The 12,449-nt window shown below is 30.8% G+C and overlaps 1 protein-coding gene across 1 annotated transcript; it reads left to right on the forward strand.

Moving 5' to 3' along the window:
• Positions 1–5,584: 5,584 nt before the first annotated feature.
• LOC129891976 (solanesyl diphosphate synthase 1, chloroplastic-like) lies at positions 5,585–10,708 on the forward strand. Its single transcript, XM_055967486.1, has 6 exons — positions 5,585–6,127; positions 6,219–6,328; positions 7,923–8,050; positions 8,143–8,246; positions 9,632–9,759; positions 9,869–10,708. Exons 1-6 carry the CDS (start codon positions 5,950–5,952, stop codon positions 10,415–10,417), a joined length of 1,197 nt encoding a protein of 398 aa, XP_055823461.1. The 5' UTR covers positions 5,585–5,949; the 3' UTR covers positions 10,418–10,708.
• Positions 10,709–12,449: the final 1,741 nt, after the last annotated feature.

Here is a 12,449-nt window from a genome sequence, read left to right on the forward strand (position 1 = left end):
AGTTTGAATTTTAGGGTTAAAAGAATAAAAAAGGTAGTTTGAGAATTTAGTTAAAATATAAGGGATATGTAATTTTCATGATCAAACAAAATGGCTTTAAGCACTTAGAAAAAAAAAGTTAGAAATCCTAACTTTTCATTTTTGACTGATTTTAAGAATTTTATGGCTTAAAGTTAACATTAGGCAAACATGTCCAAAAGCTAAAAAGGGGCTTATAAGTTGGTTTGACCAACTTAAAGCCCATCCAAACGGGCTCTATGTATGAAGTGTTTTTAGAAACTAAAAGTTATTTTTATAAATAAGCAGTTGAGTGTTTGGATAAACGTGCTTATATTGAAAATAAGTTGTTGATATGTTTGGCAATAAGTATTGTTAAACACTTATTTTCTATCGAAATGACTGAAATACCCTTAAAGTTGTTAACACCATAATAAGTTGATTTAAAAGATTTTTAAACTCTAAAGTTGATTTTAATCAAAAGTAATTTATAATGTAAAATCACTTTCACTATAAAATATTTATTTAAGTTAATTTTTTTATAAATACATGTCCCATTCACGCTTTCTAATGAAGTTTATTGAAGGGATATAAAAGTAATTTTCATGGTAAAAAAATGGCTTTAAGCACTTCAAAAAAAAGTTAGGATTTCTAACTTTTCATTTTTGGGTGATTTTAAGAACTTTATGGCTTAAATTTAACATTAGTCAAACACCACAATAAGCCAAAAATGATTTATAAGTTGGTTTGACCAACTTATAAGCCCATCCAAACGGGGTCATAGTCAAAATTGACTAATGATAATTCTTATCAAAATATTTTTTATTTAATATATTATATATAATCATAAAATTTTATTTGGTACTAAGAAATTATTAGTTAAGAATAATACGATAATTAAAACTTAAATAAGAATTGAATGGATTGTGTTATGCCGCATATTTTAGCTCATTCCAGCCCAAACAACTTTTGGACAGGTTAATAACCCGCCCATTTATTAACTTTGCTCATTTTGATCCGTCCAAATTCAATTCAATCCGCTCATTTGATACCTTTAATTATCTGTTTAATTCTCCTTCTCGAAGGGGTAGTCTTGTTTCGACATCTGAACTATTTTTTTCATGAGTTTCATATTTTAACTATAAGTTGTTTATCCTAAAATAGACAGAGTTTATAATAAGGTTTAAAGGACAATATAATGAAATGAAAAATAAAAATATAACAATAAATCCAATGTAATTAAGTGAAAATATAAATATAAATAGATTGTGTTTAGCCTGATTTCGGAGATATCCTTGATGAAGATGATTCTTGACTAGTTCCATATTTGATGAACAACACAAGAAATGATAAGAAAGTAAATGAGTTTATTGGTAATTTGCTAATTGCATATGAATCAAATGTTTATACTTGAACTATCAATATCTCTCTGTGTATAAAAACACACCTAGTTAAATAGACGGTGATTCTGATACAAAAAGAGAACAACTAATAGATGTCCGGATTAATCAATTTCAAGGTGTGTTTTAATACGTATTAGATAGTAATAGTTCAAATTGAAAAAAATATATTTAATAATTGAAATATGAAACTAAAAAAAAAATAGATGTATTTTTTATAAGTTAATCTACAATACGGAATCAACGTGGCCATCATGTATGTATATGCATTTCTTTTTCATATGATGTCTTCTTTTTGTCACTGTCAAATGAAACCCAAATTGGAAAGCATTAGAGGAACATTCACTTACGTAATTTCATATTTTAATAAATTAAATTAGAGGGACATATTCATAAAAATCTAACAAATTTCAAACAAAATTTGATCACTTTGAACCATCCAGAATAATTTGTAGTACCTGAACCTCATATAGTCATATGTGAAATGAGATGTATGTCTATGTCATCATTTCAGAACCAAACGATTATTTAATTATTTTTTCAATTAAAAAAGAAGAGTTTTTTTCTTCATTTTTTCTGATCTAAAAGAAAGAAAAAAGTAATCTAATAATTATGTGGATGAATGGAGTTGCAGAGATTGAAGAAATAACTTTAGAGTCAAACACTTGGAGAATTATTGTCTTTACGTTTTAAGAATATTATTTAGAACTTGTGGAATTTGATTAGTGATTTGTGAGATGTGTCGTGTGGTGAATGATATTTAGACTTGGGACACAAAATCCTTCCACTTTGTTGATTGACATGCAGAAAGCAAAGTCAAAGATTTGAAGTTTACGGGATTTGAATCATTAAATTCATAGCTTATTTGATTTTGCGTATAAATATTTGATGAATTTTCTAATACAAATATTAGGTGTACGTAGGTTGCTAAGCAAAGATTATTTGGTTCATCTGAATCTATACCTTATATTATAGTTTCAATCGTGTATGTTCGGATGTAGAGTCGGAATTTAAAATAATATATTTATATGTTCAGAATTCTAAATCCTTTTAAATATTTGTGTTCTAAATAAATAATTTGTACATGTCAAACAAATTACTTAAGACAAATATAAAGTTTAGATCAAGATTATATTATTGGATTCGACTAGTTGAACTCATACCTTTACATTAGCTTCGCTCCTCAGTAAATATATGTTGATATGCAATATATAAATTTCCTAATATTATCATTGATCTTCCCGCCTTTAATTAAAAGTATCATGTTTAAATTTTGAGTATGAATTTATTTTATTATTAAAAAGTATTTTTTCTTAAATTGAATTTATATGAGGTAAATTTAAATTAATCCAAAGCTCAAACATATATCAACGCGGAGGTGGAAAAAAAAGAAAGTAAAACTTTTCTAATTATCATACTTTTTATTCATCCGTTCCACCCCATCATGGACGATTTTCCTTCTTATGTTCACAATAAATGTTTCATTCAATTTATGGGCAGGATATATATTTATTTCTATTAGATGTGATCTTTAAATTTTGGACGGTAGCTCATAATTAAATATAAAAGCATTCAATTATTGAATGTCCATTCTTGACCATTTAATTTCTCAAAGGGAGGAAAAAATAATATTACATAAAATAACCTACTACAAGAGAAATTGACTATTTAGTCTCTCAATAATTAAGGGGCATTTTTTTGCCTTTGCTCTAAAGACATTTGATTTAGCTTTACTAAATTTTTAACAGAAAACAAGAGTCATGAGCTCCATGCAAGAATTGAATAGAAAAAAAGAGTCACAAGCTTCATGCAAAAAAATAAAATAAAATAAAAAATAAACGAGCTTCATGCAAGAAAAAAGTCATGATATATATATATACTTTTATAACAGTTCAATTGCTTTGTTTGTTGATCCATAAAGACAGAAAAGTCTCACACGAGTTTCACCTATGTATTTCTAACGTAACTAGTACTATCTTGATTGTTGTATAAAATGTGTTATTATAAATAGTCGATGATAATTTAGATATGAAACAGAAAAATACATTTGATACATAATTCAGGTATGAAACTTGCAAAAACGTGATACTTCAAGTGTGTTTTTGATCATTAACTCAAAATTGTGAAGTTAAATACAAATAAGAATATAAAGGGATTGATATATTATTCAATTTCAAATTGATATACAAATAAACTAGAATAGAAGAAACGAAGGTGTTATGAGACTTTTCAAAAAGTTGTTGTGAGGTCGGCTTTTCAGAAATTAGTTGCAAGTTGCCTACTTGAGTTACTTGCAAGTTGACTGCTTGCATTGCAAGTCTGAGAAAGATTGTTGCAAGTCTTTCTGGGAAGCTGCATTTATAATACGATGTATTTATAACATTGATAATCTTTAGAAATAATTCTTATATCTTTTCAGAAACTAAAAATACCATGTTTAATGTATTTCTATGTAGTTTTTTTTTTCTGGGTATAATCCATGAGGAGAGAAAACACAAAAGCAAAATCTAAATACAGATTCATTCTACCTATTATCCAAGTGGATACCTAGTTAATAATCTTGTGGAAACATTTCTTATGTGTTGGAATTTGTGCTAATTTTAAGATATTATATTCATAGGATATGGAAAATCAAGGATCTTCATTTAAATTTAAATATAACACTGTATCAACTTTTGACATGTGAGGGTATAAATATCTAATTTTGAAATACATAAAGTATATAAGGTATTTAGGAGTATTTGTTTTAAAGCGGGTCTTCATTTTAATTAGGAAAAATTATTAATTGAGTGCTTTTTAAAAATTAATTACTGATTTTAGCGATATTTTTTATTTATTACCATTTATAGCAATACATAGCAATATTATGATAAATCTACACTTGTATTAAAAATAAATTATGCATACAATATAAATGTATTATAAGTGTTTTAAAATATATGCTATGTTTGTGTAGTAAGAAACTGACATAATTTATTATAAATCTATTAAAGTATGTGATAAATGTATTATCCATCTATAAAACTTGTATTATATATGTTTTATAAATAGTTCTCTGCAATATGTATTAAAACTGTATTATAAATGTATTATAAGTGTTCAGTGAATTATTTTTTTTATTGCTATAGATGGTAAATATTTTCTTAATACTGTATATTTATGTAAGTTTCCCAATTAATTATCTAAATCTTGGTCGCCCTTTATTTTTTAGCTTTGAATAATTTTCATCATTCAAAAGTGAGTTTGTTTTTATAATAAGTATTTAGGAGTATTTGTATTAAAGCGGTCTTCATTTTAATTATCTAAATCTTAATTGCCTTTTATTTTTTAGCTCTGAATAATCTTCATCATTCAAAAGTGCGTTTGTTTTTATAATAAGGTGTTTAGGAGTATATGTTTTAAAACGGGTCTTTATTTTAATTATCTAGATCTTGACCGCCCTTAATTTTTTAGCTCTAAATCTTCATTATTGAAATCTTAATTTTTAAGTGCATTTATTTTTATAATAATCTTATAACTACTTATGAATTTGAATAAATTTTAACATACGATCTGGGACCAATTTCTTCAAAAAAGACGTGATTTGAAATTTTATATTATGATTTCAAATTTTTTAAAGTATAAAATTTGATCCATAATTTTATATTTTGTAAAAAAATAAATTATAAGTTTAAATTTTTCAGTTTATTGTGAAGATACTGTTTGTGTTATACTAAAAAATAACTAGTTATCACTTATCGCTATTGTTGGCTAGTGCATTTTTATAAAATTACGTGTATTTAAAAGTTAATAATCACACATAATAATTTTTTTAAAAAAACATATAGTTATGGTTTATAATTTGCTTATTTTGTAAAATTGAATAAGAATAAAGATATTTTTGATAATATTTACAACTTGTGGAGTTTTCATATTTGTGAGAAAAACTACAACTTACAAAATTCAAACAAAATTTTAATTTTAAATCAATTTGATTTCATATATATCCAAATGGCCCTAAAATTTAATGGTGAGAATATTTTTAAAAATATATAAAAAGTTTCAATTAAAAACTTTAAATTGTATCAGGGAGAAAAATGTTTTTCTGGTAGACCCGAGGTACATCACTTGGCTCTTATATAACCTCAGAAAATTTCAGAAAAAATAATTAGTTATACAATATTACATCATAACTTTGGCCTAAAAAGATTTTTGAAAGTGGAGATAAGGTCCACTCCTTTTTTGGCTCGAAGTTTCAATGCTTCTGCATTGGATGATATTATAGTAAAAATGGATTTGAGTGTTTGAGAATTTTAGAGTTGAAACATAGCCCAACTGTCCCTTTCTTCCATTTTCTGTCATTAATCAGATCAAAGACACTATTTTTATGTGGTTCTTTTTTATCCACTCAATTATTTCTTCTTGTACTGGATATAAAAGCTCATCCAAGAGTTCAAATTGTTGCAATAAATTCAGTTTTCTGTTCTTGTTTGCTTATTGGGGTGTCGAAAAAAGCAATCTTGGTGGTTTATAAGGCAAAATCTGGTGATTTAGTTAAGTGGGTATTACCAGGATGATGTCTGTGACTTGCCATAATCTTGAAATTGGGAGAACTCCATTGGACTTTTTGGCTTGTGGGTGTTCTTCAAATGCCTTTGTTAAGAGGATTGCAAGTAGAAGATTCAATGGTCAGAAATTGTTGTCTTGCAGACAAGAAATTGGACGCATATCAACTAAGGCTTCACTTACTGGTATATACTTAAATCCATTTTTTAGGCCTAATAAGTAGTTTTCTAAGGGCATTCTTGGAATGATTTCAAATATTGTTGTTGTTGTGGGCAGGGTTGGCACCAATGTTCGATTTGGAGAAGTCAGCAAAACCTATTTCATTGACTAATGTTTTTGAAGTGGTTGCTGATGACCTACTTACACTGAACAAGAACTTGCAGAATGTGAGTGCTATATGGACATTCTTTGATTAATCAATCATTCCTGTTTCAACTTTGCTTATGTGATTTGTTAGTTATATAGTTTAATGGATTATATGTGATAAAATCCTCCTCTTTGGTTATTTTTCGACGAATAGCTGCCAAGGTAATACATACTACATTTATCTGTCGTGATTCAGAACACGTTCCTTTAGCTTTATGTAATGCTGGCATTGCCAAATGTCTAATGTAATTTTCATAATATAACTTCATTGATGCTTGGTCGAGTTGTTCCTAAATGAATTGCTCTAGATGTAGGAAACAGCAACACAACAACATACCCAGTGAAATTACACAAGTGGGGTCTGGGGAGGGTAAGATGTACGCAGATCTTACAACTACCTCACGGAGACAGAGAGACTGTTTTCGAAAGAGCCTCGGCTCAAAACTCACAATCCCAAGTAAGAAAGAAAAATAGTATATATAGCATAATGGCAAAAAAAAAAAGCGATGTAAATTTTACAAGAAAAGAACAATAACGATAGCAAAGGAATATGATAATCAAAGGCAATAACAACACAACTATAAAGGCACGCCTAGACCTACGACCCCCCTAAATCGACACACGGCAAGACACCATTCTATCCCACTAACCTTCTACCCTAATCCGCGACCCCCAGTACATGGTCATGCTTGTGGGGATTAAAATCAATAGAGATGTTTATTTAATGATATTTGGGTTTATTGGCCTTACAAGAATTAACATTGAAGGAATAGGATTTACAGTATCACAGCACCAAATAATATCTTAATCTTGAACATCTTTTAGGACAATTTTATTTGGTATTTAGTCATGGTTTTATTCAAATACCCTTTGGCATCTCCAGATGACTGATGTTTGTACTTGTCACTATGACTTCAAGATGCTCAGGTGAGCATACTTTGTTCCCGAGTGAACTTCTTTAGATGTATGAGAAATGCAATTTTGGACTACAAATGATCATGGTGGTGAGGACAAAGAACTGGACTTAATAGATATATTTAATTATCATGGTTATTGGCCTTAAAAAATTCTAACCATAGGAGTAGGAGCTACACCATTACTCCCAAATGGTATTTTTTTTTTTGGATAATGGTTGTGTCCGGGCTAGCTTCCCTATATTCTTAGCCGTGGTTGCCCTGTCATTATCTTAGAAAAAGTGGAAATAGATCATGCTCCTTAACTATTCCACTAGGTACTTACTACCTTCTACCAATATAGGTACCTTGACCTTGAGCTTATGAAGTTCATTTTAAAAGGTCCTAGTTTTTGACAATTTCATTTGGTAATACTTTGATTTTAAGACTGATGCAAGAAATAAAATAAGCGCACTTGGGTCTGAGAGTATCTGTAATGTATATCCTGATAAATAAACACACATATGTCTAATGTGATGTCAAATATTAGGAGTAACTGAAAAAGTTTCATATCAGTGATTGTCACTTGCTATTATTAGGATTTGTAAAACTATGTTGTTAATTGGATCAATACCACATGAATGATCAGATGGCATATCGGGCCAATTTGCTTTTAACATATCTCCCTTCTATTCTGTATCTAAGAGAAATCATTTTTCAGATTGTTGGTGCAGAGAACCCAGTTTTGATGTCTGCAGCTGAGCAGATTTTTGGTGCTGGTGGCAAAAGGGTGAGACCTGCTTTAGTGTTCCTAGTGTCGAGGGCCACAGCAGAAATTTCTGGCTTAAAGTGAGGAACACTACTTAATTTTTTCTCTTGTAGTACTCACAAGTCACAACCACATATCAGCTAAGCTAATATCATAAAATCCTTGCTGCCAGGGAACTCACCACAAAACACAAAAGGTTAGCTGAAATCATTGAAATGATCCATACTGCAAGCTTGATACATGATGATGTGTTAGATGAAAGTGACACACGAAGAGGTAAAACATTTTAAGCAACTTGTCATTCTCCTCTGCTGTGTCCACAAATGCACTGTCTTTAATTGTTTAGAAACTCAAAATGATTGTCACTCTTGCTTCTAGTTTAATACTTTATTCAGGTGGCTGAAAAGTTTACTGTACATACTCAGTGGTTATTTCTTTGGATATTACTCTAGATCTTCAGCTCTACCATATACTGTAGGAATAGGGTTATTTTTCCAGGCATCATTGTGGATGGTATTGTTCTTAGAATAAATTTTTTAGTAATAATTTATGAGGAAAGTATATGTAGAAGAAAACATCTAAGAAGATATTGTCATCTTTCTGATTCTGTGATGATGCCATGATACATGCTCTTGTTTTATTAAAACAATATTCAACCCTTGAAAGAGTCTCACTTTTGACAATTTCAGTTGATGAAGAATTTCTAAGGTATATCTAAAGAAATAAAGATGCCATAGAATCTACTGTGGATGCCAGACAATCTGGACAGATGACATTAACAGAATAACCAGACTTACGCTGATGACAACACCTTTTTATTGGTTAGAAACCTCCCAGAAAAACTTTGTTTGACACTACACCATTAGTTGGATGCCTATGAGATTTGGGCTTATCGTTTCTAAGCTCTCTCTTGTGCACTTCCCAGGACTACTTACTTGTTTCTTAACTGTTTTTCTAATTATTATTGATGCTTTCCTGATTGATCTACATGAGATTCTTGCTGTCTAACTTGATGTGGTTGGCTTACTTTGACGGAAGACGATCACCCCTGCTCTCCCAAAGGATCCAGGAACCTTAATAACTTCAATGATTAGTCCAGGGAATATGCTTGGTTAGGAAGAGCTCATCTGATGGGGTCTTTAATGTTTAGATATTCTTCCTACTTTTTGTTTGCGGGTTTTTGAGACCTTCTCAGCATTTGACTCATTTCTATGCTTTCTAAAAAATAGTTGAACTCTGTACAACTGTTTTGTGAAAATGGTACACTTGACACACACACACAAAAAAAAGAGATAAATTGACAAGTATGGGCTACGAATGCACTTTCTCAGGATTAAGGAAAAGAACAACAAGACTGGATTAGATCTTCGCTTGCTCAAGTTTGTAGAGGCAGATAATACTAGATTGCTGTTTCTACCACCGATTCTCCTTCTGTTTGATGCTTCCTTTTCCTTTATAGTTGATCTTAGATCGATTGCTGATTGATTCTGTTATAGCGCTTCCAAATATGAATTGTCTGTGCGTCATTGAGGTGGTCGATTCTGTCACCTAAGCATTCACCCTTGTGCTTCTTCTAACTTCCTTCTCTTATTTGCAGTTTCTGTTATACCTTCTCCCTTGCTTCCTTGTATTGACCTCTTTAAAAAAAACTTCTAATGCAGGAAAGGAGACTGTTCACCAATTATATGGTACTAGAGTGGCAGTACTGGCTGGTGATTTTATGTTTGCACAGTCATCCTGGTACCTAGCTAACCTTGAAAACCTTGAAGTCATAAAGCTCATCAGTCAGGTATCTTAAGATTTTCTTGGTTTGTACATCTTATAGAACTGGCAACATTGATATCATTATTAGTTCGTTTTACATCAACACCCTTAGTGGTTATTGGTTTTTGTGGCAGGTTATTAAAGACTTTGCAAGTGGTGAAATAAAGCAGGCCTCTAACTTGTTCGACTGTGATGTTGGACTGGAGGAATATTTGCTCAAGAGTTACTATAAAACAGCCTCCTTGATTGCTGCAAGCACCAAAGGAGCTGCCATTTTCAGTAGCGTTGGCAGTGATATTAGCGAACAAATGTATCAATATGGGAAGAATCTTGGTTTATCATTCCAGATTGTTGATGACATATTGGACTTCACTCAATCAGCAGCACAATTGGGAAAGCCAGCAGGAAGTGACTTAGCCAAGGGAAACCTTACTGCACCAGTACTTTTTGCATTAGAGAAAGAGCCAAAACTTAGGAATATAATCGAATCAGAATTTCACGATGCTGGTTCTCTTGAGGATGCCATCAATCTGGTGAAGACCTGTGCAGGAATTCAGAGGGCACAAGATTTGGCAAAGGAGAAAGCTGATTTAGCAATGCAGAACCTAAAATGCCTTCCGTCCAGTCCTTTCCGTGCAGCACTTGAGGAAATTGTGAAGTATAATCTGGAGAGAATAGAGTAGATGAAAAGACAGTATACACCTTTGGTTTATTATTCTCAAGAAGCTCTGAATATCTAACCATATCTGAGGCATAGTGTTGAAGCTATTACTATAGTTTGAATGGGACCGCGACCAAGACGAAAGTGCTTCACTATGTTCATATACTCAATACAGGTTGTAATTTTCAGCTCCTAATACAGCAATATGGAATTCCAGCATTCTTTATAATTTAGCTAATAAACTGTCAAATTCAACTGTTGTTGTACACTAAAGAAATTCCACATTACTAATAATGTCATGTATTACTATTTACTCTTGGCTTTCTTGGGTTGACATTTGTATCCAAATTCTTTATTATCCTTCCCCAATGACCCCCAACTACTTAAACAAGAACTGTTAAGGAAAAGTTGAATATGCTCCTGGAATAGATACATGAGGTAAAACTACAATTTTAGCCAGTTGTGTCATATTCTCAAAAAATGCACTACTTTTTGAAGGATTTCATATGTACTGACAACATTTTTAAAGAGCTTGAGCAATATAGCTCTTTGGTTAAATTGATGTTATGTTTTGCAACTTTAAAATCACACAGGGATGTTATGTTTTGCAACTTTAAAATCACAAAGGGACCTTACATTATCATGTTCCCTTTTTTTATTGGAAGTGTGGTTGTTTTATTGAGATTATATTCGTTCCATTTAAAATCATAATCGGATACAAAATTAGTACATTTTTATCTTATATGACGGTACTTGATAAATAAATAATTTAAAATGTTAATTTGGTATACATATCTACTTGTTGAAATGATATCCGATAACACTATATAGTCTTTAGATTATGAAATCAATAACAGGAGAAAGATTATTATTTTTTTGGTAAGGACATTTTTGGAGCTAATTTTCTTCTTTTCAAAAACTGTATTGCATGATGAAAAATTACTGATTATACGATATTTTTATCTTTGAGTTGTTAATTTAACATTAAAGTAAAATACGAGATAAAATAAATTGGCAATATGATAAACATATTACGACTTTTTCCTCAATATTACAGAAAAAAAGAGTGAGTTCTACATAGAAATTAGTATCAATTGTGCAACACATTAAGTAAATTGCATTGCTAGTACTATTACATAAGTGGATTCTGTTGAATGGAGAAGATAATAGTTAAACCCTGATTACTTGATATACACTTGTTTTTATACGTATCACTAAACTGTAAGCTTTGATGGTCGTTGAATGACTTGACTAAATCTTCAATCTGAGCATATGTTGTGATAGTGCTAACGCAAAGTGCGACAAAATGGGCACGTCTTGTTATTTGCTAATAACCAAGGAATAGTACAAGTCGCGTGAAACCAATGACAACAAGAAGAAAGTATCAGTTCACATGTGCCAACTTCTTGTTCAAATTCTCCTAAACAGATATAACAGTTGTTGTTCGTGCCTTGAATTTTTGGATCATCAGGAATATCTATCACCACTTCCATAGCACGAGCTCTTTCTATTTCCACTTCACGAGCTCCTTCTATTGCTACGTCATGATCTTGTGGAATTTTTGAGACATCATTTGTCTATGATAGTAGTGACTTTTCATAAAAATACTTGAATACAATGTGCATGATTAATAGACCTAGCCGTTGCGAAATGCCGAGGAAAATCCAGAAGACGAGACTTGGCATCTATTATTTTTGACACAAATTATAAGTATGCAGTGAAAAATTACCAAAGAACTCGTAATTTCAAAAGCACAATAAATCAAATGATAAAGAACTTTTGCCTAGTGACAAGTCTCAAAGTATTTAAAAGCAGTAGAGTTTAATTTGAAGATGGAACCATTAGAAGGCAAGACAATGTTATATAATTTTAATTCTTGATTCATAAACCTATTATAATTCGGACTTGAAGAAGTCCTGCCCTAATTAAATCCTTTTACGAATAGGATTAGTATTTTTGTGGGGTTTAAATTTAGAAACCTTTTAAGAGTAGGAAAAGTGTGTCCTAATTTACTCCCAAATCATTTGGGGCATGCTTTAATTGGGATTGTCACA

Source organism: Solanum dulcamara, chromosome 6, assembly GCF_947179165.1.
Source record: "Solanum dulcamara chromosome 6, daSolDulc1.2, whole genome shotgun sequence".
Taxonomy (NCBI): domain Eukaryota; kingdom Viridiplantae; phylum Streptophyta; class Magnoliopsida; order Solanales; family Solanaceae; genus Solanum; species Solanum dulcamara.

Bases quoted from the DNA above. Each gene is read 5' to 3' on its own strand.
- LOC129891976 (XM_055967486.1), top strand. From the start codon at position 5,950: ATGATGTCTGTGACTTGCCATAATCTTGAAATTGGGAGAACTCCATTG. The intron at 8,051-8,142 runs GTGAGGAACACT...CCTTGCTGCCAG, and splicing joins GCAGAAATTTCTGGCTTAAA to GGAACTCACCACAAAACACA. The intron at 8,247-9,631 runs GTAAAACATTTT...CTTCTAATGCAG, and splicing joins TGAAAGTGACACACGAAGAG to GAAAGGAGACTGTTCACCAA.